Source organism: Lathyrus oleraceus, chromosome 2 (assembly GCF_024323335.1).
Source record: "Lathyrus oleraceus cultivar Zhongwan6 chromosome 2, CAAS_Psat_ZW6_1.0, whole genome shotgun sequence".
NCBI classification, from domain to species: domain Eukaryota; kingdom Viridiplantae; phylum Streptophyta; class Magnoliopsida; order Fabales; family Fabaceae; genus Lathyrus; species Lathyrus oleraceus.
The window spans coordinates 22,110,726-22,137,304 of NC_066580.1; the positions used below are offsets into that span (position 1 = coordinate 22,110,726).

General features: G+C 36.9%; 1 protein-coding gene across 1 annotated transcript; it reads right to left on the reverse strand.

Annotated features, from left to right (window-relative positions):
* Positions 1-23,278: 23,278 nt before the first annotated feature.
* On the reverse strand, positions 23,279-26,166 carry LOC127117777 (4-hydroxyphenylpyruvate dioxygenase). The gene is made up of 2 exons (XM_051047884.1): positions 24,828-26,166; positions 23,279-23,633 (listed from the first exon to the last, which is right to left on the reverse strand). The coding sequence occupies exons 1-2, from the start codon at positions 25,961-25,963 to the stop codon at positions 23,462-23,464; spliced, it is 1,308 nt and encodes a 435-aa protein (XP_050903841.1). The 5' UTR covers positions 25,964-26,166; the 3' UTR covers positions 23,279-23,461.
* Between the last annotated feature and the right edge of the window lie 413 nt (positions 26,167-26,579).

Genomic DNA, 26,579 nt, shown 5'->3' on the forward strand with positions numbered 1-26,579 from the left:
CAAGGTCTACCATGTCAAATTTGAGCTCAATTGGGCAAATAGAACCATGTCAATGAAAATCAACAAAAACAGTCACAATTTCATGCTTCAAACCACAACATCAATGCATACATCCACTTCAAAAATTCATAACTCAATGAAAACAATAAAGAAATGGATGAGACCAAAACAGGGATGTCACACAATGTGTCTACTACATGCATATCAAATTTCATGACTATCCAATACCATATGAGCATTTCACAATGATTCTACCAACCTATGTCACATGAGCTTGCAAATCCAACCACCAGAAATGAAAAATCATGATCAATTAGAAAATGCAACATAAAATTCCACAAAAATTCACATAGCATCTTGACATGTTAATCAACCATCATGCAAAATTTCACATTAATCCAACAAGTATAGGTCACTCAAAAAAATCCAGCAAGTTGACATAATGAGGTGTGACACAAATTGTCACACCTAAGTTCCAGAATTTGCTGCTCATTGACCAGGTATCAAAAATGCATGAAATTTACATGTAAATGAGCATCAATGAGTCCACAATCATCACAAAAATTTTCAAGAATTTATTTAACACTATGAGCATTTCATGAACCAAATGGTAAAATGTGTCAAAAATGGATACATGTGAAACAAGCCTAGGTCAAATAATATTTTTGCCAAGCACAACTTTGACCAATAGGTCAAAAAGATCCTAAAGTCAACAACAAAGTCATAGAAAAAATTTCCATATTTTTCTGAATTTTTTATTATTTTTTATGAATTTTTTAAGGTGTTAAAATATTTTTTAGAATTTTTTGTGAATTAATTTAAATTAATTAAAACATCATAATGGCAGTTTTGTAATATTGCTTGGCGCGGGAGGGAAACCTCTTATTCAAATTTTTAAACAAGAATTTGGATTGAACAGTGCAAACTTCATCGTTCCAAACCACCACTTTCCAGATTTTCAGAAAAACGACGAACACAAAATCATCATGAAAATTAGCAAGCTTATAACCGTTCTAACCGTCTAATCGAGCACAACACGAATATCAACTTGATTTTGGCTAAAGGTTCCTAAAATTCCTGAATCGAGCAACCTAGGGTTTGCATTCATAATTTCAATTCCAGATTTCTCAGGCTATGGTACATCATTCTCAAAACCAAACACATATCCATGATCTACATAACAAGGCCTTTCAAACGCATATAATTATGAAGCATTTGGTGAAAGTCGAATTTTGCTCAAACCTGGAAATGGCAGTAGTGATGCGCGTGGCTTTGGCTTTAATTCCTCAAAACAGCAACATTAGAAGGATATAGAAGGTGATAGGAGATGCTAGCTTCGATCGCTTCTGCTCCTAGAGTCCTCAATTCGACTTTGCCATGGATGAGGTGATGATGAACAGTCGCGGTTCCAAGCTCTCCTCTCTTCAATTTCCAAAAACAGCTCGAGAAGATGATTAAAGGAAGTGAATGCAACAAGGATTTTCAAATTTGGTTGAAGATTGAGGGAGAATTGTGAAGTTGAAGGTTTGGTGTTCTTGAGCAATCTTGAGAGAATGAAGAAGTTTCAGATCCAATCTTGGTAATTGTGAGAGTCTGTTATGATTAGGAAGTGATTTGGTTTATATACATTGCACTAATCCATCACTAATCATGTAATTAACCAATTTGGCATAGTTAGTGAAAATGGCAATTTGTAAACAAGGGCAAAAATGTAAATACACTATGCCAGCTCATGCCAGCTGTTTTGACAGCACATACAATCTCTAAATATCATATGTGAACCATTGCAACTTGTTTCAACTTCATTGGTTGTGTATTTCTCAAATTCACATGTGTATGGCAAAATGTCCAATTTTAACCATTGCATTTTTCAAGCCAATTTCCAAACCATATGCATTAGCCATAAAATGATGCTTCCAACAAGTTTAAAATGCCAATTATGAGGTGTAGAAAAAAGTCCCATTCAAAAATTCCAATTATTTTGAGAGTTGGACAATTTTGCCCCTGGTCCATTTTAACTGTCCAGTTGAAATTTGACTTTTTGCATTGACCATTTTTGGAAAAATCCAATTATGCACCCTTGAAGTACATATCAAATGGAGTTTGTGCATATAAAGAACTTGCAATTTGGACAAAGTATGTGGTAATTATGGCCTCCTGATTACATGTCTTTTCTGAATTTCACTGAGCCCTAATTTTCAAACCATACATGGGATTTTCAATTTCTTGGACTTTTTAGAAAGGTGGGAACAAGATATACAACTTTCATGTTGAACAATTTTTCATTTGAAGCTTCCTTGGACACGTGGCTTTGAGGTCCAAAACTTTCCATTTTTGGAAACTTCAGTTACAAGTCACTTTCTATTTTTGGCAGTTTTTGTCCTGACTTGATTTTCTTCATTCTTAAGCTTTGAGATGTCATTTAACACTTGTTCCAACATGAATGAAGTGCATCCAACTCATTTCCACCTCCAAATCCATCAGATCATGTACAGTTGACCACAGTTGACTTTTCATCTGACAGATGAATTTGGCAATGCATAGATCAAATTAAGCCCCAATCTTCAACTGAAATGGCTCAAGGGTGATACCCTAGCCTCAATAAGCACAATATAATCACATAATGAACCCCATCACCATTACAGACCCCATCTCCTGATCCAGCCCTGATTGGCCCAATACAACTGATTAGGGTCGACCAGTGGTCAAAACCCTAATCTCAAGGAATCTTCTTCAATCTTCTGATGACATCCAACCATGATGATGATGATGTATCATTGCAATCAAGATGAAGTCCAACATCCTTGGAGAATCACAAAACCCTAATTCACTGCCCAATCCTCAAATGGCCAATGATCAGTCAGTAAACCCTAGGCTTGCACTTGACTTCCTCATCTTCTGATCAAGACTTGGGAGAATGGCTTGCACAATGTAACCACATGATATGCAACATGCAATGCCTAATGACCTAAAATGATATGCAATATGTTAATGCTAGTCCCAAGAGAGGAGGGCAAATTTTGAGGTGTTACAGCAGTATGGAATGCATGTTATGCTATGCAGGGATGAAAACCTATGATGAATGTATTGAATCGCAAATTCAAGGTCAAAATCAGTGTGTGACAACTATTTTCAAGATAGTCTGAGTGGTGCACCTTCTAAGTGGTACTTGAGCCTCGACTAGAGTAGAATCAAGTGTTTCCAAGACCTGTCATACACTTTCATCAAGCACTATAAGTATAACATGGGGGTGCCGCCTAATAAGAGACAAGTGCAGAACATGTCCCAAAAGGACAAAGAATCATTCAAGGAATACGCACAAAGGTCAAGAGAACTGGCCTCTCAGGTGGAACCACCTCTTGCAGAAAAAGAACTTGTTGAATTGTTCATAGATATTGTTCAACCTGCCTTCTATGAGAAGATAGTTGGAATTACATCCCTGGGTTTCTCTGAACTTGTTGCTATAGAAGCCCAGATTGAACATGGCTTGAGAAATGGAAAGATTGCAGCTGTTGTCGGTACTTCCAATGCTAATCCGAAGAAATTATCTGGAGGGTTTCCCAAGAAGAAGAAAGGTGAAACAATATAGTGTCTATTGGCCAAGGAAGAATTCAGAGAAGAAGACAACAACAACAGTATGCACCTCAACAGTATGTCTATTAGCAACCTTTTGCTTATCCACAACCAGTTTATCCTACTCAATACATTCAACAACTGTATGTAGCCGTTTTTTCACTGGCTTTTAGTCAACAACCTGCTCCAGCTTATCAGCCTGCTCTAGCCTATCATCATGCTCCGGCTCCCCCTGCATATCAGAAAGCATTGGTAATCCCATCTTATCAACAATCAAGAGGTTAGGCTCCTCGTCAAAATGCTCAAACTCAGAATAGGAGACAAGGGGATAAAGCCGCCTTCAATCCAATTTTGATATCGTACACTGAGCTTTACTCTTCTTTGCTGCAAAAGGGACTAGTGGTTCATAGGCCTTTGGGTCCTCCACCTGATCGTTTACCTCTATGGTATAACCCAAATTTACATTGTCCTTTTCATGAAGGTACTTCTAGGTATTATTTAGAAGGATGTTATACTTTGAAAAATATAGTACGTGAATTGATTGAGAGCAAGATTATGTCTTTCAAGGATATGGGACCCAATGTGACGAACAATCCTCTTCATGTGAATGGAACCCCTACAATGAATGCAATTGAAGAGGCATCTAATGGCTATGTGATTGAAAAGGTTTATGATGTCAAGACTCCTTTGGTATCATTCCACTCCCGATTGGTGGAAACTGGCTTAATTGGAGTTCGCCATGACGATTGTGAAGAGTGTGTCACTCATCCAAGAGGATGTAAGATGGTACGAGACAATATTCAAGACCTAATGAATCATGGAGTGCTACAAGTCACTAATTTTTCAAAGAATGAGGACGTCTCGGTAATTGATTCTTATTTCAATTTGCCAAAGCCAGTTGAGATACCTTATTATGGAAGGGAGGTTGTTCCTTCAAATAATCATTTGTCATCTGTGGTAATTTGTATGCCTATACCTTTTCCGTATGAGAACACCAAGGTTGCACCTTCGAAATACGAGTTCATTGTTGTGGACAAGGTCTGCGAAGAAAGTGAAGGTGGGAAAGGCTTAGAAGTTGTGGATGAAGATTTCATAAACATCGCAGAAATGAGTAGAATGACCCGTAATGGTCAAATTTATACTCCTGAGTTTAATGTGACCCCTTAAGCATCAACCAAAGAAGCTACAGCTTTAGTTCCTGCAAAGGAATATGATATGGTATAATCTGAAGAGGTTGTTGAGTTCTTGAAAATGATCAAGAGAAGCGATTACAAAGTTATGGATCAGTTGCACCAAATACAATCCAAGATGTCAATTTTATCTCTGTTGTTGAACTCCCAAGCCTATACGGAGGCTTTTTTGAGCGTGCTTGCTCAATCTCACATGACTCAAAGCATAACAATACACTAATTTGATAGAGTGGTCGCCAACATAACAACTTGTAATACTTTGAGCTTCAGTGGTGAAGAATTACCTGAAGAGGGACAGAATCACAATTTTGTTCTCCATATTTCAGTGAAATGCAAAGATGATGCTTTGGCAAGAGCCCTAATAGATAATGGGTCTTCTCTAAATGTTATACCGAAAAGTAAACTTGCCAAGTTATCTTATCAAGGACTAGTAATAAAGCCCAATGCGCTAATAGTAAAAGCTTTTTATGGGTCCAGAAGAACGGTGATTGGAGAGGTGGAACTACCAATACAGATCGGCCCTCATATATTACATATTATTTTCCAAGTCATGGATGTTAATCCAGTGTATAGTTTTTTGTTGGGACACCTCTAGATACATGTTACAAGGGCAGTGACCCCTACCTTACATCAGAAGATGAATTTTATGGTCAATGATCAACTCAATCATTTCTAGAGAAGAAGACTTTGTGATTAGTCACCATTTATCCTTCCGATATGTTGAGGCTAATGAGGATGCTTTGGAAACTTCTCTCCAAGCTCTTGAAATAGACAATGCCATTTTTATGGAGATGAAAAACCCTGTTGGGAGAGCTAGTTCGTCTTTCGCCTCTTTGAAGAGCGCAAAGTCAATAATTAAAGGTGGGATCCCTGAAGGTTGGGGTCAACTCAATGATGTACGTGAGAAAAAGGATTGTTTCAGTTTGGGGTATGTGCCTTCCGCTGTGAGAGGAGCCTTGGCCCCTACAAAGGACAGCACACAAAGCATCCACGAAGTTTTTCTCAGGACATGCTTTATCCATGGAGATCAAGTTAGTGTTATTGAGGACAACACCAAAGATGAAGATATGCCATGTTTGGTTTACCGATGTGAAACTGCTTTGGGCAACTGGAAGGCGATTGAAATCCATGAGATTTTCCCTTTGTCAAAGTAATCTTTGTTGTTTTTCTTTCAAATCCTTAGCTCTTCCCAAGGCTAATGGATCATGTTGTAGGCCCACTTTTTATTTTCCATGTCATTATTGGTAAATAAAAGACATCTTGTTCAAATATTATTGTTTATTTGTTGCTTTCTTTTCAGAAAATGGCAATCTTCTTCAAAACATTTTTTTCCTTTTTGCATCTTTTATTTTTTATTTTTCTAAAAAATCAATAATTCAAATATGCAAAATAATTGATAAATCTGTTGAATCCAATGACTCTAGTCCCTCTCATACCTTTGAGTTCCCTATCTACCAAGCGGAAGAAGAGGGTGAGGAAGATTGTGATATCCTAGATGAATTAGCAAGGATGCTCGAGCAAGAGTCCAAAGCTCTTCAGCCACATCAAGAACCGGTGGAGACAATCAACCTTAGCACAGATGAAGAGAAGAAAGAGGTCAAGTTCAGGACCACACTTTAGACAAGCGTTAGAGAGAGATTAGTCAAGATGCTACAAGAGTATGTGGATGTGTTTGCATGGACATACCAGGATATGCAAGGTCTAGACACCGATATTGTTGTGCATAATCTACTGCTTCATCCAGACTGTCTGCTAGTAAAACATAAACTCTAAAGAACAAGACCAGACATGGTTCTGAAGATTCATGAAGAAGTCAAACGATAATTTGACACTGATTTTCTCGTAGTGGCGAAGTACCCTTAATGGGTAGCTAATATTGCACTTGTGCCTAGAGAAGGATGGCAAGGTCAGGATGTGTGTTGATTACAGGGGCTTGAACAAAGCTAGTTTGAAGGACGATTTCCCTCTGACACACATTGATACTCGGGTAGATAACACTGCTAAGTTTGTTGTATTATCTTTCATGGACGAATTCTCAGGTTATAACTAGATCAAGATGCCTCCAAATGATATGGAGAAGACAAGATTCATTACCCCTTGGGGAATATTTTTCTACAAGGTAATGCCATTTGGTCTCAAAAATGTCGGGGAAACTTACCAAAGAGTGACGGTCACTCTTTTCCATGATATGAAGCACAAGAAGGTAGAGGTTTATGTCGATGACATGATTTCTAAATCTTAAAATGAAGAAGATCATATGAGCCACTTGCAGAACTTGTTTGAGTGTCTCCGAAAATTTCAGCTACGACTGAACCCTGCTAAATGCACATTTGGTGTTCAATCAGGGAAGTTGCTTGGTTTCATTGTTAGTTAACGAGGAATTAAAGTAAACCATGACAAGGTCAAAGCAATACAAGAAATGCCTGCTCCACAAACTGAATGAGAAGTCAGGGGTTTCCTTGGAAGTTTGAATTATATCTCCAGGTCTATCTTACATATGACTGCTACGTGTGAGTAGATTTTTAAGCTGCTTCGAAAAGATCAAGCAATTGAATGGAACTCTGATTGTCAAAAAGCTTTTGAGAAGATAATACAATACTTGCAAGAGCCTTCTATTATAATTCCACCTGTCCCGGGAAAGCCATTAATCATGTATACGATTTTCTTGAAGAGATAATAGGATGCATGATAGGGCAACACGATGAAACTGGTCGGAAAGAACGTGTTATTTACTATCTGAGCAAAAAGTTTACCAATTGTGAAACCAAATATTCACTCTTGGAGAAAACTTGTTGCACTCTAGCATGGGTCACTCGTCGTCTGAGGCAATATATCATTTGTCATACTACTTTGTTGATCTAAAAAATGGATCCAATAAAGTACATCTTCAAAAACCCCGCCTTAACTGGAAGACTTGTCTGTTGGTAGATGTTATTGTCTGAGTACGACATCTAATACGTAACCCAAAAGGCTATCAAGGTAAGTGTGTCGGTAGAGTACCTTTATCATCAACCAGTTGAAGACTAGCATCCTTTGGAATTTGATTTCCCTGATAAGGATATTATGGTGATAAAGGATTGTGAGATCCCATGCCCTGATGAAGAACCCGAACTAGGATCTCGATGGAAGCTCACGTTTGATGGTTCCTCCAACTACAGTGTTCATTATGTGGGAGTTGTTCTGATGAACCCAAAAGATGGCTATACTCCTTTCACAACGAGGTTATGCTTTGATTATACTAACAATGTCGCAAAGTATGAAGCTTGTATCCTTGGTATTGAAGCGAAAATTGACCTCTGAACCAAGGTTCTTGAGGTATATGGAGTCTCATCCTTGGAGATCTATCAAGTCAAAGGTGAATGGGAGACCCATGATGCCAACCTGATCTTGTATCGCACTTATGTTGTGAAGTTGATGGGATACTTTGATGATATCACATTCCATCACATCCCAAGAGCAGAAAATCAAGTGGGTGACGCTCTGGCGAGGTTAGCATCAATGTACCAAATCAGGTTCTAAAATGAAGCTCCGCTTATCCAAATAGGGGAAAGAGACGAGCTTGCACACTGTTAATTGATTGAAGAAGAAACTGATGGTAAACCATGGTTTTATGACATCAAGAACTATCTACAAAGTCAAGAATATCCAACAGATAATACATTATTGGATATTCGAGGAGGTTATCATCTAAATTCTTCTTAAGAAATAATTTGCTTTACAAGAGAAACCATGACATGGTTCTGCTCAGATTCATGGATAGACACGAAGCAAACATGTTAATCAAGGAGATTCATGAAGGATCCTTTGGAACCCATGCTAATGGGCATGCCATGGCTAAGAAGATCTTAAGAGTTGGTTATTAATGGTTGACTATGGAGTCTGATTGTTTCAGCTATGCTAGGAAGTGTCATAAATGTCAAATTTATGCTGACAAAGCACATGTGTCGCCAATGCTGCTGAATGTTTTGACATCGCCTTGGCCTTTCTCAATGTGGGGCATCAACATGATAGGCACCATAGAGCCTAAAGCCTCTAGTGATCATCGCTTTATCCTGGTCGCCATTGATTAATTTACCAAATGGGTAGAAGTTTCTTCCTACACCAACATGGCGAGACAAGTGGTCACTCGCTTTCTAAAGAAGGAGATTATTTGTTGCTATGGAGTTCCAAGCAAGATCATCACTGATAATGGGTCGAACCTGAACAAAAAGACAAGGACAAAGTTATGCGAGAGCTTCAAGATTGACCATCATAACTCTTCCCTATATCGTCCAAAGATGAATGGTGTTGTTGAAGTTGCCAATAAAAACATTAAGAAAATCCTGCAAAAAAATGGTGAAAACCTACAAGGATTAACATGAAATTCTACCATTTGCATTGCATCGGTACTGGACCTCAGTCCGCACTTCAACAGGGGAAACCCCATTCTTCTTGGTATATGGGATGGAAGCAGTTCTCCTAGTGAAGTAGAGATACCCTCAATGAGAATCCTAATGGAGACCAAGCTAGAAGAAACGGAATATATCCATAACAGTTATGATCAACTCAACCTCATTGATGGGAAATGTATGACCGCTCTATGCCATGCACAATTATACCAACAACGACTCAAGAGGGCGTTTGACAAGAAGTTTTGTCCTCGAGAGTTCAAGGAAGGAGATCAAGTGCTCAAGAAGATCTTGCTTGTACACAAGGATTCACGTGGGAAGTGGACTCCCAATTATGAAGGCCCAGATGTTGTAAAGAAAGCATTCTCTAGAGGTGCTCTATTCCTCACAATTATGGATGGAGAAGAGCTCACTCACTCTGTGAACTCTGATACAGTCAAAAGATACCATGCCTAGCTAAAACCCACTAAGTTGAAAACCTGGAAATGCGACTTAGGCAAAAATGGGTATCCCAGTGGACCGAAAACCCGAAAGTGCGGTCCATGAAAAAGTTAGGGATAATAAAAAATGATAGCTCGCTAAGTTGAAAACCTAAAAAGACGATCCAGGCAAAAATTAGGGACAAAAGATAAAGATTATGGACAAAAGGCAAAGATTGCATCAGACATTACTGATCAACACAGAAGAGCCAAAAGTGAAAGATCAATCCAGACGCTCCCTTCAGAAGCAAGTTTTTGTGGAGTCATGGTTATTAGGGATAGTAGTGGTCATTGTAATTCAATGTAAACCTTTTCTCATTTCCATTTTCAAATTTGTAACATTCCATGGAGTTACACCATTTGTATGCTACCATTCTTGAATAAATACAATCTTGCCTATCATTTGCTATCATTTGTTATTTTTCTCTGATTTTCTTTGTTAAGCAAAATGTCACTTATTTGTTAATAATGAAAATTTTGAACTTAAAAAGAATCTTCAACATATTGAAAAAACACAATTTTGCTTTGATATGTGAGAATATTGAAAGGAAATCATTTGTTTCCCCGTAAGTCTCAAGGTTGTAAGACTTCTCCTGGATAATCACAAAAAGAATCTCCATGGAGCACAACCCATCAATCCTCTGAAAGGATCCTCTTGGCTAGTTGTAACTGTCAAGCTTGATAGATCCTCCTTTGAATGCATTTATCATCATCACTTGGTTGAGTTATTAGTGTTGAGGATTCATAACCTCTATAAAGCCTCTATGAACTCCCAATGTGCATAATGTCAGCATTTGCACATCATGATCATTCATATATCATGCATAGAAGCAAATTCAAATCATTCATAGCCCAAAGTGTACTTTACGCTCATTTGAATTTGACTCATGTCTCGTTGTTGATTATTATCCCTTGACCCCTAAGTCCAGTTGTTACTGGAATTATTCAAAGTCAAATTACCACTAGTAATTTTTGCAAATTCAATTGTTATTGGTATACCCAAAGTCCATTTATCACTGGTATTGTTTGAAACCCAATGGTTATTGGTACTCCCTGAAGTCTAGTTGTCATTGGCATCTTGTTCAAAGGCTATTTGTTACTAGTATTTGTTTTTGAAATCCATTTGTTATTGGTATCCTTGGTTTCTAGTTGTCACTGGTATAGTCTTAAAACTGAATTGTCATTGGCATCCTATAAAGTCTAGTTTTCACTGGCGTCATCTTCAAAACCCAGTTGTCACTGGTATCATTCAAAAGTCCAATTGTTATTGGCACTCAATGTTCATAATCCAATTGTTATTGGTATTCAAAGTCCAATTGTTATTGGCACAGTTTAAATTCCAGTTGTCACTAACACCTATTGTCAAACACCAATTATATTGGTAACCAAAGTTTGGTTGTTACCAGCATGTATCTTTTAAAAGTCCACTTTTAACTGGTACTCTCTTTTCAAAGTCCAATTGTCATTGGCATCCAAAGTCCAGTTGTCACTGGAACCATTTTCCAAGCATGGTTGTTACCATCTTTACTCTCAAAGTCCAATTGTTATTGGCACATTGTCCTAAAATCCAATTATTATTAGTATCCTAAGCCCATTCGTCACTGGCATCACTTGCAAACTTTGGTTGTTACCAGTGATGTCTTCCAAATCCAGTTGTCACCGATATCTAGTCCAGTTGTAATTGGCGCTCTATTTTAAAATTGAGTCGTCACCGGTACCTTTTAAGTCCGGTTGTAACCGGCACATTGCTTTAAAATCTAATTGTTATTGGTACCTTTTAAGTCCAGTCATTACTGGCACTGTTTGCAAGTCCAATCGTTATTGACATCATTCTTAAAGTTCAGTTGTAACTGGCACTTTGTTATAAAATCCAATTGTAATTGGTACCTTAAGTATGGTTGTCACCAACACTATTTGAAAAGTTTAGTTGTAACTGTAACTCCATTTTAAAATCCAACTGTTATTGGTACCTTTTAAGTCCATGCGTTACTGTCACTGTTTACAAGTCCAATTGTCATTGACGTCATTCTTAAAGTCCAGTTGTAACTGGCACTCAGTTTTCTAAATCCAATTATAATTGGTACCTTAAGCCAGGTTGTCACCAGCATTGTTTGAAAAATTCAGTTGTCATTGGTACCTTTTATGTCCAATTATAATTGGCACATTAATTTAAAATCTAGTTGTCACTGGTACCTTTTCATTTCGGTTGTAACTGTCACATTATTAGAGTCCAATTGTTATTGGTACATGTTAAGTCCAGTTGTAACTAGCACATTGATTCAAAATCAAATTTGTATTGGCACCCTGCTAAGTCCGGTTGCAACTGGCACTCTATTTAAAATCAAATTGTTTTTGGTACTCTTTAAATCCAATTGTTAATGGCACTGTTTGCAATTCTAATTGTTATTGACATCATTTTTAAAGTCCAGTTATGACTGACACTTTGTTTCAAACCCAATTGCAATCGGTACCTTAATTATGGTTGTCACCAGCATCGTTTACAAGTCCAATTATCATTGGCATCATTTTTAAAGTCCAAGTTGTGATTGGCACTTTGTTTCAAATCCAATTGTAATTGGTACCTTACGTCTGGTTGTCACCAACATCGTTCGCAAATCCAATTGTTATTAGCATCCTTCCTAAAGTCTAGTCGTCACTGGCATTTGTTTGAAAAATCCAATTGTAATTGGCACCTTAAGTCTGGTTGTCACCAGCATTGTTCGCAAGTCCAATTGTTATTAGCATCCTTCCTAAAGTCTAGTTGTCACTGGCATTTGTTTGAAAAATCCAATTGTAATTGGTACCTTAAGTATGATTGTCACCAACACCGTTTGAAAAGTCCAATGGTCATTGGCACCTTTAAAGTCCAGTCGTTACTGGCCCCTATTTTGAAAAAGTCTAGTTGTAACTGACACCAATCTGTTTGAAGTTGGTTGTAACCAATGCTTACGGTCAAAGTCCAACTGTTGTTGGCACCTATAAAGAGTTTTATACCCTGTTTGTTCTGATGTTTCCTAGGAAGTCGTGTATGACTCATCATTCTAAGGAATTCCCAGAATTATGGATGCCATTCTTGTTATAAAACTCCGATTTTTTGTCTTGATTGATTTCTTTGTAAAGAATCATCATAGCCTTTTGCGTGGATGTTTTTCTTGTCAGAAAACTCACGAATTTTTTCTTGGACGATCTCTTTGTAAAGGATCTCCATGTTTCCTTTTGCATGGATGAATTTCTTGTAAGAAAGCTCCCGAGATTGTCCTAATTTGTATTCCTTGTTAGGGGTTTCTTTTGTTGGTTGTTTGATATTCTTGTAAGGAAATTCTAGAATATTGTGACGATTGATTTCATTATTAGGAATCCTCAAAGTTCTTGATCAGATGTTTTTCTTATCAATAAACTCTCGAGTTTTGTCTTGGATGATCTCTTTGTGAAGAATCTCCTTATTTCTTTTGTGAGGATGACTTTCTTGTAAGAAAGCTCCCAGTTTTTCCTTGGTTGTATTCATTATTAGGGATTACCATTTTTATTTGGTTGGATTCTTTTCTTGTTAGAAAGCTTCAAATTTGTGTGTGGGGTGTATTTCTTGTCATAAATCTCCAAAACTTTTGAATTCTCTTGTATTCTAGATTATCGTTTGTCAAACTTCACTTTGAACACTCTCTAGTGTCATTTCTCCAGCAGGATTGTTATCCCTAGTGAGTTTTCACCCACCTCATTGTCATTTTCGTTTTCTGCGGACCATCGTTACCAGGTTTCCATCATTCCCCACAAATTTGTCTTTCATCATTCATCCATCATGAAAGTATCCTGCTAGGATGCATCTTACACCACACCATATCCCTAGAAAATCAAAATAAAAAGGAGTCATGCATACATGCGTTACACATCATACCATGTCATATGCATTCAAGATTAAAATTCGGGTCTTCTAAGTATTTAACTATCTCCCACCTCAGTTATATGAAAAGTGTCCTTCTTCATATTCTCTGGTTGAAGATACTTAAATAGAGGCATGTGTCACACCCCAATTTTAATTCAGAATTGCCTAATCGATACATACATTATAACTTTTGTACATGTGCATATCATAGTATGCATTCCATGTTGCATAATGCCTAGAATGTTAGTCAAAATAAATATTTGGATTTATAGACAGACCGGTTGAATCAATGTTCAAATGTGCGTCAAATCAACGTGCAAAAAAAAAAAATCAAGCTTGCAAACATCTGTTTTGTTAATCGATGTTTCACGTAGTTTAACCTGGTATGCTCGATTTATTTTTTCGGCTAATTTTTCGGTCACATTTTGATCCGTCTGAGTGTTTTAACTAGTCATTTTTTATTTTCAAAATTTGACAAAAACATATATGTTTCCGGGAATTTTATTTCGCGCTGATGATTGTGGTGCATTCATTTTAATTTTCTGGGTATTTTTGCACCCAGTTTTTATTCATTTTTTATCCATTTATTTCCGTTTACTAGTCAAAATAATCGGGATAATTATTTAGAATTAATCACATTTTTAGTTTAAATTTTGGTTGTATCGTTTATTTTTAATTTATTTTTGAAATTCCACTTAATAATTTAAATTTGTTAAAGAAAATCAAGAAAAAATAGGAAAATATCTCTCTTCCTTCACTAGCATAAGGCCACGTGCCCATTTGCCTTTGGTTATGGGGAGAATGTTCAAAATACATTTGGATAAGAGAGTATGTCGTGTGATGACAACTAGCAATATAATTCATTCATCTCTCTCCCTCATTTTTCGGACAACTCACCATTTTTCATTTGATACCCAACGTTTTTTAGCTAGAAAAGAAGAGACTCACAATTCGAAAAAAGTAGATTCCTCTCACTCATGTGGGGACCCCAACGTCTCTCTTTTGTGGGACAAAGAGTGAAAGGATCATAAAAAACAAAAGGAGGAGACGGGTGTAAAATACATTGAAAAAGAGGAAGCTTTGGATAAAAGAAAAAAATATGAGATAATATATATTAAAAAAAGAGACTTCTCTCTCGGATAAGGAAGAAAATGATTTCAGAACATTGTCCTTTTTCTTCATCAGAGCATCATCACCAATATCCTTCCCACTAACCACCATAAAACTGTGCATGGACCACTCACATAAGAGGACCTTCTACTCTCCATTTGTATATTTTTTATCTTCTCTCACTAAGATATCTTCAACAAACCTCACAAAATATAAACACACCTTCTTCCTCCCTGAAGCAAACAGTTTCTAACGGCTCCACCACCACCACCCAACTCCGATAAACACCAATCGCACCCACCTCTCTTCCTCCATCCCTCAACGACCTCCTCCGCAGTCGTGATTCCAAACCCACCATTAAAACTCATCCACTCCTTCTTCTTCCCTCCGTCTTCACCATTTCTGCACAACACCACGAAACATACTCCCTTAACAAACATATTGCACCTTTAACCTGCAAGATATTCACCATCACCATGGGTTGTTACACCTGGATATGCTAACTATCAAAGCCATTTATCAGTTTCAAATGTAATCTCGACATCTCAAAGCAACAACTTTTGCTACACCACTTTGTTGAGATTTTGGTGCCAATTCGGTAATTTCCATTTTGATTTTTTTGTGTCTGATGGTTGTTAGATTGTTTTTTTCATTTACATGTGCTTTGTATTGTATTTGGTTTTGTTTGTTGTATGTTTACATCTTGGTTGTTTGAAACGTTCATGAAGAAGATGAACAGTGGTTGTGTTCATGGAAGCATGCTATACTGAATTCACGTTCATTTTTTTCCATATATTTCTGTTTTTTCCCTCTTATATATCAGTCAATGTCCTTGTTTTACACGATGAGGTTAGTGGTTGAGTTGGTTAAGGCTCTGGTCTCCCAACTCCCTTGACCTAGTTTCGATACCTGCAGGATACATTTTCTTTTTTGGGGTTTCTGAGTTTGATTTCATTTGTTCCATTATTCTCGTTTCTTTCCTTATATGTTATTGGTGCCATGTTTTGACAGATTGGGTTCATTGGTTGAGTTGGTTAAGGTTTTGGTCTCTCAATTCCCATGACCTTGGTTTGACCCTATTTATCGGCTTTGATATAATTTTGCTTTGCCATACGAATTAAACCTCACTTTATGACTTCATTCGGTTGAGTGCTTGAGTTCATTCCCATTCCATTCCAAATTGCAATGATACGCTTCATGTTAGCATTTCCTTCAATTCATGATAACATACAATGATCCAACATCTTTGTTGTTTAAATCGAATTTGAAGTCAACTTCCATTTGCCTTGCATGTTCTTGCGTTATGTGACATCTATTCACATCCTCGCATCATGATTTTAATATGTGCATGCTTCATTTTATTTTTTTCGATTTGATTAAGATGAACGTGTGGTGTGCATATGACGTTGTGTTGTGCATATGAAGTTGTGTTGTGCATATGACGTTGTGTTGATATCTCCAATTTACATGGCTTACTCTTGGGCCTTCTTACAATGAGATCATTTCCTCGTGTAAGTACACTCATTTACTTGCGTTTTTTAATTGGGTTTCGATTTAATCGTTTCATTATCTTGTATCCTCATTCGACAAATGCACCCCCATTCCTATGACGTGTAATAATTTTATCTCTTTTATTTTTTATTGCTTTTTGTTTAGGTAGTTCTTAACACAAGAATAAAATCAACCATTTCTCATAAAAGAAAAAAAAAAAAAACTCAATCCAACATTGAGTATTTTCTCAAAGACATCTCCATCATTTGCAAACCTTCCATTTCAACCATTTCTACCATTCCAAATCTCTCCAACCAGTCTATCAAATCATTTTTGAAATCGCTAATCAAAAGTCTGATCCAACGTCAAGTCGTTTTCACAATAAATAAAAAATACTTAATTCTTATCAAACACTTTTCAATAAAGATGGAAACGGAACATGGTGGATACCACGAGTTCCTGAGACTAAGATTCGAGATGAATATCTTGCCCATCCTAGCTCTCGCCATCATCCAAAACTGTCATTGCGGTTTCTTCAAACCTTTTCTCAATCAATCTTAAAAACACCTAAAAATATCAAACTCTTTTGCAAGTAAGATGGAAACGGAATGTGGTGGATACCACGAACTCCGGAGGCTAGGATTCGAGATGGATATCTCGCTCATCCAAGTTCTCGCCATTACTCAAAGCACATCTAACCAATCAAACTATTTTCTCGCCGTCGTTTGATTGATCCACAAACCCTTTTTGTAATCAAAAGGTATCTTGTCTCAGGACGACGCAAAAAAAAAGTTTCGTCCACTTGAACGTGAGAGTAAGCTAGTGATGTTGCCAACGAATGCTGATTTGTAAATCCATTCGACCGTGATACAAAAGTTCCCTTCTCCACTTGTTTTGGGTAGCCAACAATGTTTTCGTCGATTGACGCAAAGTAGCTTCCGTTAAAATCAACCAACAAACAAACATTTTCTTCCCAGAACTACATAAGCCTTGAGTTCTCTATTGCACCCGGAAATACGTAGGAGCATGATTTGTAAATCTTGTCAGGCACATTAATAAAAAATCCAAAAACATTTTCTCTTCTCTTTTGTTTCAATTCTTATTTCCCTCTTAATAACTCTAGAATCCTGAAATTTCTAAGCTAACACTAATACAAATAACTAAACTAAAGGTTCTCATGAGTACAACGGACGTGAGGGGTGTTGATACCTTCCCCTTGCGTAATCGACTTCCGAACCCTGATTTGGTTGTGACGACAAATATCATTGTCGTTCTTTCTTGGGTTTTATCAATATTTTCTATTTCCTTTTTAGCAATAAATAAAGTTCGATGGCGACTCTGTTTAGTCCATCCCGCGAGCGTACGATTGCACTTCGTAAAGTCGTGTTCTCATTTTTCGAGGTGCGACAACCTATTTAGAGGAACATAACACTTAATTATAACACATATCTCTTGCAAATGCTTAGGTAATATGAACCATCATAACTTTCAAATACTAAATTGATTTTTATGGCACACGGTGGACTACAAACTACAAATAATTTGGCGAGCATATCATTTTCTCCTTATAAACCTCAAGTTGGATTGATTATGAACCATCATCATAAGATTATCACATATATTCAAACAATTTTTAAAAAATTTCAAAGCTCATAAAAAATTTTGATTTTAAATTTTTTTAATCTCAAAACATAAAATAGAAAGTTATACTTAAATAATCATCTAGTCAAAATTTCAAATTATTTGTCACTTGGAACATAATACTTCAATAAGGATAACAAAAAATTATTTTGCATTGTACCCCTAAACAGAGCCACGTTATTTTACATTTCTTCATCAAAAATGAAAATAAGAAAACTTAGTTGACACTTATCATATACTATTGTTAGAATTTGGATCAAACTCTATTCTCGACAAGGGTAGCTTCTTGGTTCGACAAAGATTTAGCATGTAGTCAAAGTTTGTTCACATGCTGATCATGCATGTTGTAGTCGATGTTTGCTCAAGTATGCAGTGGTCAAAATTCTAGGTTATTTAGCATGTCGAATTAGGCCTTTTGTTTAAGCCCAATTTTTTAAGTTAGATTGTAGTTAAAGTTAGCTTAGTAGTCTATAAACATAATAGCTCTCTCAGGTAGTTGAGAGAGGCTGGTTGTTGATATTCACTTGTAATCTTTGAACCCTAATGAGAAAATAAATAGTAAAACAGTTATAACCAATTCAGATTTTTTTCTTCTTCTTCTTCATCTCTCTCTCACTCTCTCTCTCTCTCACTCATAAAACCTAATAGAGTTTCTTGTGTTTGTTCATGAAACTCAATCTTTATCTCATATTTTGGTTTTTTCTTGATGACATCAATTTATAACAAACTGGTGTGATGAGCATGGAGAAGAGAATATCGTCAATAAAGTATGAGATTGAGAAATTCACCGGTGTGAATGATTTAAGTTTGTGGCGCTTGAAGATGAAAGCCATACTGGTTCAGCAGGGTTTATTAGAAGCGTTGAAAGGATCGAAGAAGATGGGCGTTGCCCTATCGGAGAAGACGATGATAATCAAGAAAGCCCATAACGCCATTTTATTGAGCCTTGGTGATAAGGTTCTCCGACAGGTTTCGAAAGAGAAAACTGCAGTTGGTGTATGGACGAAACTCGAAGGTTTGTACATGGAGAAATCGTTGGTCAATCATCTCTACTTGAAGCAAGTATTGTATTCATTCAAGATGAGTGAAGACAAAGTCTTGGCTGAGCAGCTGGATACATTTAACAAGTTGATTCTTGATCTTGAGAATACCGAGGTCAAGATTGATAATGAAGAACAAGTATTGTTGTTGTGTGCTTTACCTAAGTCTTATGCTCATTTCAAATAAACTCTCTTGTATGGAAGAGATTCTTTGACCTTTGAAGATAATCAATCATCCTTGTACTCTAAGGATTTGAACAAACGAAAGGAGCATAAACCATCTTCAGTTGGCAAAGGATTTCCTTTTAAAGGAAAATTCTTGAAGAAAGATGGTAGGTTTATGAAGAAGATGGGTAAAGTTCTACATAAATCTTATGGTGGTAATGCTCCTTCTATTAAGTGTTATCACTGTAAGAAGGAGGGTCATACAAGAAAAGTATGCCCTCATCGTCTGAATAATCATGGTGGAAAGGATAATGGTAATACAACCATTGTGTAAGATGGTTATGAATCATCTGATGTCCTGGTGGTTTCAAGCAGCGACTCTAGAAATGAGTGGATTATATATTCACGTTGTACTTGGAACATGACTCCAAACAAGGATGTGTTTGAGGAATTATGTGATCAAGATGGTGGATCAGTGTTGTTGGGAAACAACAAAGCATGCAAAATTGCAGGTATTAGATCTGTGAGATTCAAGCTTCATGATGAATTAATAAGGTTATTGATTGATGTCATGTATGTACTTGATATTAAGAGGAAATTTATTTCTCTTGGTGAATTAGACAAGAAAGGATACGTTTTCGTAGGAGAGCAAAGTATCCTAAGGGTGATGAAGGGGTCAAAGGAAGTCTTGAGAGGCGTGAAGAAACAATGATTGTATACCCTTGAGACTGGGGTTGTAAGTGGTTTAGCAGATGCGGCATCTATAAAACCTATGTCGAAAACTGAGCTATGGAACAAGAGACTTGTCCATGTCAGTGAAAGAGGCATGGTCGAATTGTCGAAACAAAATCAAATGTGTGGTGACAAGGTCGAAAAACTGGATTTTTGTGAACCTTGTGTATTTAGAATAAAGTTTAACAAAGATAAACAAAGAGCACATGGATCCCTTGATTAATTCATGATGATCTTTGGGGGGGTGCAACAAATCCTTCACACTCAGGTGCAAAGTATTTCCTATCCATAGTGATGATTATTTTAGAAAGTTATGGGTATTCATTCAGAAAGGTAAGGATGAAACTTTTGAAAATTTCAAAAGTTGGAAGACCTTGGTCGAAAACCAAATTGGTAGGAAGGTTAAGAGGTTGAGGACTAGAAATGGTCTTGAATTTTGTAATGAGGCTTTTGATAGCTATTATGTTGGGTCTGGCATTGCAAGGCACATAACTACGATAGGAACTCCCCAAACAAAATGGTTTGGCTGAAAGGTTTAATCGAACCATTCTGGAAAGGGTTAGATGCATGATGGTTAGTGTTGGATTGAAGAAGGTGTTTCAGGCAGAAGTTGTTGTGACTGCAACATACCTGATATATAGGTGCCCCTCGACTGCCCTTAGGATGAAAACACCGGAAGAAGTATGGTCGAAATATCCACCTAATCTCGACAGACTTAGAGTATTTAGTTGTTTAGCCTATGCTCACATTAAGCAAGACAAGGTTGAATCTAGAGCTCTAAGATGTATGTGTCTTGGATACCCTGAAGGAGTCAAAGCTTATAGGTTGTGGTGCCTAAATCCAGGTCACATGAGGTGTATTACAAGTCGAGATGTAGTTTTCAATGAAGTAGAAATGGCGTTCAAGAAAACTGATGATGTTGGTCGAAGTACCAAGATCTCTGAAGAAGAGATGGAATAGGAAGAAATTCTTGTTGAGGTGGAGCATGTTGATGCTGAATTGCATAACCCAGATGAAGTCGAAGAAGAAGCAAAAGTTGTTGTCGAAGCTAAGGAAACTGATAATAACTACCTGCTGGCAAGAGACAGGTCGAGAAGATAGCAAATTCAATATCGAAGGATTTTTCGACTATGATTATGCATGATGTATGGATTCTAGAAAATATATTTCTAGATATGTGCTCACTATGTTTGGCACAACACTTAGTTGGAAAGCAACGCTTCAAAATGTTGTTGCCTTATCAATCAATTAAGCATAATACATTACCTTCACTGAAGTTGTGGAAGAAGCATTGTGGCTTGAAGTTTTTGCTAAGAAGATGAAACTTCAAGGTCAAGTTATCACTATTAAATGTGATAGTCAAAGTGCAATACATATGTCGAAGAATTCAGCCTATCATGAGTGAACCAAGCACGTCGATGTGAGGCTGCATTTTATCAGAGAGATAATCGAGTGTGGAGAAGTCCAAGTGCTGAAGGTTTTGACTTATGATAATGTTTCTAATATGATCTCCAAGACATTGTCAAGTGTCATACCTCAAAAAATACAATCCTTCGTGAGGCGCATCGCACGCTCGCGGAAAAATATTCGAACAGAGTCGCCACCGAACTTTATTTATTCCAATGAAGGAATAGGAAAATATTGATACAACCTTTGAAAAGAACATGGTCGTTGAAACCATATTGAGTCGGGAGTCGATTACGTAAAAGGAATGTATTAGCACCCATCATGTCCGTTGTACTCAACGGGAACCTTTTAGTTAAATTTGCGATTGAATGTTAGCTTATGTTAATTATTTTCTTCGAGTAAATTAAAAGAGAAAAGAGAAAAGAAAAGGGGTCGCAATTTTTTTTTAATTAATGTGTTTCACAAGATTGCGGATCTTGCTTCTACGTATCTCCAAGTGCGATGGAGAACTCAAGGCATATGTAGTTCTGGGTAGAAACTGTTTGTTTGTTGGTCGATTTTAGCGAAAACTATTTTGTGTCAATCAACGGAAATATTACTTAACCAAAACAGGTGAGGAGCAGACATTTGTATCACACAAAATGGATTTACAAATCAACATTCACGGGAAAACGTCATTTATCTCAACTCAATATGTATGTGGACGAAGCGTTGTTTTGCATCGTTCCAAGAAGAAATATCTTTCGTTTTGAAAAAAAAAAGATTTTGAAGATCAATCGCACGGCGACGAGAAAAGAGTTTGAGGTGTTGAATTTTTTTTAGGTGAATGACGAGCGTTCAATGAGAAAGAGATACGAGCCTCAAGATCAATCATTCGGGGTTCTACCGAAATGCTAGATTCGAACGGTCCTTTTTCATTCAAGGTATTTAAGAAATTTATTTGATGGACAAGGAAAGCTTGATAAGAACAAGATGCATGCCTTGAAATCAATTGTTCAAGGGTTCCATCGGAATGCTAGATTTCAATGGTCCTTTTTAGTCCAAAGTTATTAAGGGTTTTAAGACTGGAAGAAAAGAATGAACGGTTAGCCCAAAACTTGTGCCTCGGGATCGATCATTCGAGGGTTTTGCTGGAATGCTAGATTCCAACAGTCTTCTTCTTTCGTGTTTATTATAAAAAAAAATTGAATATTGTATTTGGTTTAAGAAAAGTCACTCGATAGTTGATCGAGGTTTGATTCTTGTATGTTTGAAAATGACTTGAAAATAGTTTGAGATAACTTGAGAATAGTGAGATTTGAAAACTAACTTGACGTCATAACCAACCACCCTAAAAAAAACTTTTTTGGGACTCCTTTCCTTTTCTATTTTCATTTTTAATCACCAGAAGAAAACAATTAAACATAAGCTAACATCTAATCGTAAGTTAAACTAAAATGTTCCCATTGAATACAACAAACGTGAGAGGTGTTAATAGTTTCTCCTTGTGTAATCGACTCCCGAATCCAAATATGGTTACGATGACCATGTTCTTTTCAAAGGTTTTATCGATATTTTTCTATTCCTTCATTGAAATAAATAAAGTTCGATGGAGACTCTGTTCGAACAACATTTTTTCGCGAGCGTGCGATGCGCTTCGCGAATGATCATATTTTTCGACGTATGACACCAAGTTGCAAATTTTTCCACTGTATACAGTTGATAAAGCTGCATGAAGAAAGCTAGTTTGTTCCCTTGATGTTGTAGAGTTTGTTCTAAGGTGGAGATTTGTGAGAATTTGGATCGAACTCTATGGTAGCTTCTTGGTTCGACAAAGGTTTAGCATGTAATCGAAATTTGTTCACAGACTTATTCTACATGCTGTAGTCGAAGTATGCTCAAGTACGCAGTAGTCAAAATGCTAGGTTTATTAGCATGTCAAATTGGACCTTTTGTTTAAACTCAAATTTTTAAATTAGCTTGTAGCTTAAATTAGCATAGTAGTCTATAAATAGACTAGATCTCTCAAGTTGTTAAGACATATTGGTTGTTGATATTCACTAGTAATCTTTCAACCCTAATGAAAAAGTAAAACAGTTACAATAAATCCTTATGTTTTCTTCTTTTTCTTCCTTTTCTTCCTTCTTCTTTCTCTTTTTAAAATTTAATAAAATTTATTGTGCTTGTTAATTCACAACCACTGTTATTAAAGAGACATCATATTTATTATGTTGAAGTATGTATTCTAACAAAATATACTAACATATAAAACATTTATTATGTATTGTTTATATGTATTGATTGACATTTATTTGTCTCACTATAAAAGAACAGTCTTGTTCCAACAAAAGCTTCAAACTCCCACCATCCAAGATCACAACATGAATTATGCAGTTCTTCTAGTTTCCAAAGTCTTCTCATATTCTTCAATGGATTTGAAAAGCTCTGAGAAGTTACCTTTGCCAAAGCCACCACATCCTCCCTTTTGGTACTCTTTTCCTTCCTCATCCTTCAACATGCATCCAACTCTCTGAATTATCTCTATGAATATAGTTGGCCTGCATATTTTACACAAGAGAAAATAAAACATTAACAATTTCATATAGTTTCACGAAGTAAACAATTTTGACATTTGAGATCATCGGCACAGACTAGATATTCATTTAATCAATTTTATAAACAATCTCGATCACTAAGGCCTCACTGTCAAGTCGAAGAGCATTATTACAACTCAAATACCCGAAAACATCCGACCAAAATACATGGTAAATCAATCAATTTAATTTCTATATGCTGAGTTGATTACTAAATTACTCCTACCTATTCTGACATTCTTCTAATACTATGCAGGGAAATTCCCACTATCGGTAAGGGAAAATGTGAATCAAATTGTAAGCAATATATGAACCAATATTTCTCCTAGAACATTACTGATAATTACTATATTATGAACTAGTTTTGAGTAGACCAAATCCAAACATCAAACAGGTTTAGGCCAATCCAGTTGAGGACCAATTATTGTTAGGCATGGTAAGGGAGTTTCTAAGGTTAGTTAGTTACACTTTATTATTGGATGAAAAAGCTAGGAGTATGATCATGCAATCATTTGGATAGATTTTGAATTTGATTTGAATCTAGAATAATATTTGACGAGACTTGACTTACTTGACTTATCTCCGACTAAACACCATAGTAGTCAACGGTCAGTTCTTCTGAAGAGTCGAATGGGTTAACCCAACATAAAAGTTTGATCATAATAAACTTTGTTAACAGAGATCATTGAGATCATGTGTACTACTTTCTTTGGTCCATGTTGTGCACAAGTAGTTCAGGACATCTTGCATCAATAGAGACTAATCTTTTTAAACCAAAAGATTAAAATGGATTTCTCCTTACATACACAAAATCAGAAATGGAATCTCTAACTATTCGCTTAAGTGACGAGAACTCTACTCTCATAGCTCAGGTCATCTTGTATGCGCGTAAAATCATCTGTCTAAAATTTTACGCAACACTGATCCAGCTATTGCAACGGCTCAGACACATTGCTGTAGAGAATCCAGACCCAAACTTGAACCCAAAAACAAACAATTCAACTTCATCCTAAAATTGAACTCAGGTGCTCCCATCAATTAGGTCTTAAGTAAAGCCTTTTTCAGTCGAATCACTTCATTATAATCTAAGTCGCTATGATAATAATGAAATCAATGAAATAATAAACAGAATCATATGATGAAAAAAAGAGGATATACCTATCTCCAACAGGCTTAGTGAAAATCTGAAGCAGAGTACCCTGATCATCTTTATCAACCAAAATCCCAAGCTTTTCACACTCCTTAATCTGTTCATCATTCAAAACATCTCCAACACGGTTCTTCAGATTCCGATAATAAGTAGGTGGAGGAGAAGGCATAAACTCAAACCCACCAACACCGCTTCTCTTCCTCATTTCTCTCAAAGTCTTGAATATATCTTCAGATTTCAAAGCCAAATGCTGTAAACCAGCACCTTCATTGTGCTCCAGATAAGTTTCTATCTGACTCTTCCTCTTGGTTCCATATACCGGTTCATTGATCGGAAGCAAAACTGTTTCCTCGTTGTTTGCTAGCACAGCCGAGTTCAACCCGCTGTCAGCTGTTCCGACGTCTTCAGCTGTAAACTCAGCGAATTCGTGAAAACCTGTGAATTCTTTTAGGTATTTTATAGCAGATGAAAGCTCCGGTACATTACCGACGGCGTGATCTAGTTGTCGTATTCCGAAGTCTAGCGACGAGTGAGAGGATTCATCTGATACTTGTTCGAAACCAGGGAGGAACCACTGGTCTGGGTTAGGTTCGGAGGTTTGGTTCGGGTTGTTGTAACTGACGTAGCGTAAAACGACGTCTCCGTAGAGACGGACTTCAGCGAGCTTGACGCGGTTGTCGAGGACGACGGGAGGAGACGACGGGATAGCACCGTGTGCGACGCTTGTGGTGAAGGCGACTTCAGCGTCTTCGACTTCGATAGCAACAGCGCGTACACCGAGGCCGTGGGAGGCGGAGAAGGCGAAACTGGTGGCGGCGTCGAAGGTGGGAATGGAAGCTGTTGAGGAAGAGGAAGAGAGTGAAATGGAAGGGGAGTAAGCGGCGGAGAAAAGGAAATTGAGGTTGCCGGAGCGGAGGAGGTATGAAGCGTGAGTTGAGTTTCCGGTGGAAAGGTCTGATTTAGCGACGATTGGCATTCCTAGTCCCCATGAGAACCGCCGCGCGGTGTTGGTTGCGTCGGCGCACCAGAACTCGACGTGGTGGAAGCGTTTCACTTTGAACCGGTCTGATTTCGGGTTGGTTCGGACGAAGTTTTTGTAGCCAACTAGTTTGAACCCGGTTTGGTTTTCTGTTTCGGTGCCCATGGAGATGATTGTGGTTGTTTCCGCGGTGAGTTTGTTGTTAGTGGTGTTGTTATTTTGGAAGCTGTGAGAAGTGACACGTGGAGGAATGTATTTGAGTTTTGTGTAGTTGCGTGGGAGAAATGGGGAGTGAGAGTGGATGGATGAGGAGATGAGGATGGAAGGAAAAAAGAGAAGGAAAGATGATATGAGTTGAAGTGGAAAAGAAAAAGACTTTCTATGGTTTTTATAGTTTTTTTTCTTGACCATCTAGATTTCTTTTATTAGTATAAACAAAAATGGTATGCAATGAGTTGATGTATCTACTTACAAACATCAATTTTTAGTTTAATATTCTATTTTAGATTTAAAATTCATTTTCATCCTTTAATTTGAAAAAATTAAATTCATCTTTTAACTTTTTTAAATGTATTTTTTCGATTCCTTTTTAAGTGTTTTTTTTTTTATTTTTTATCCCTATCAAGAAAGTTAATCATTATGATCACTTTTCAAATAATAATTATTCTTTTATCTATAATATTTTTAATTATTTATTATATTAATTTTATTTTTTTCTCTCTATAATAATTATTTAGGGGTAATTTTGACAAAAATGCAATTAAGACTACCTTGAATTTTA

Coding starts and splice junctions, on each gene's coding strand:
- LOC127117777 (XM_051047884.1), bottom strand. CDS start 25,963: ATGGGCACCGAAACAGAAAACCAAACCGGGTTCAAACTAGTTGGCTAC. Junction 23,634..24,827: donor ACTAAGCCTGTTGGAGATAG/GTATATCCTCTT, acceptor TAAAATATGCAG/GCCAACTATATTCATAGAGA.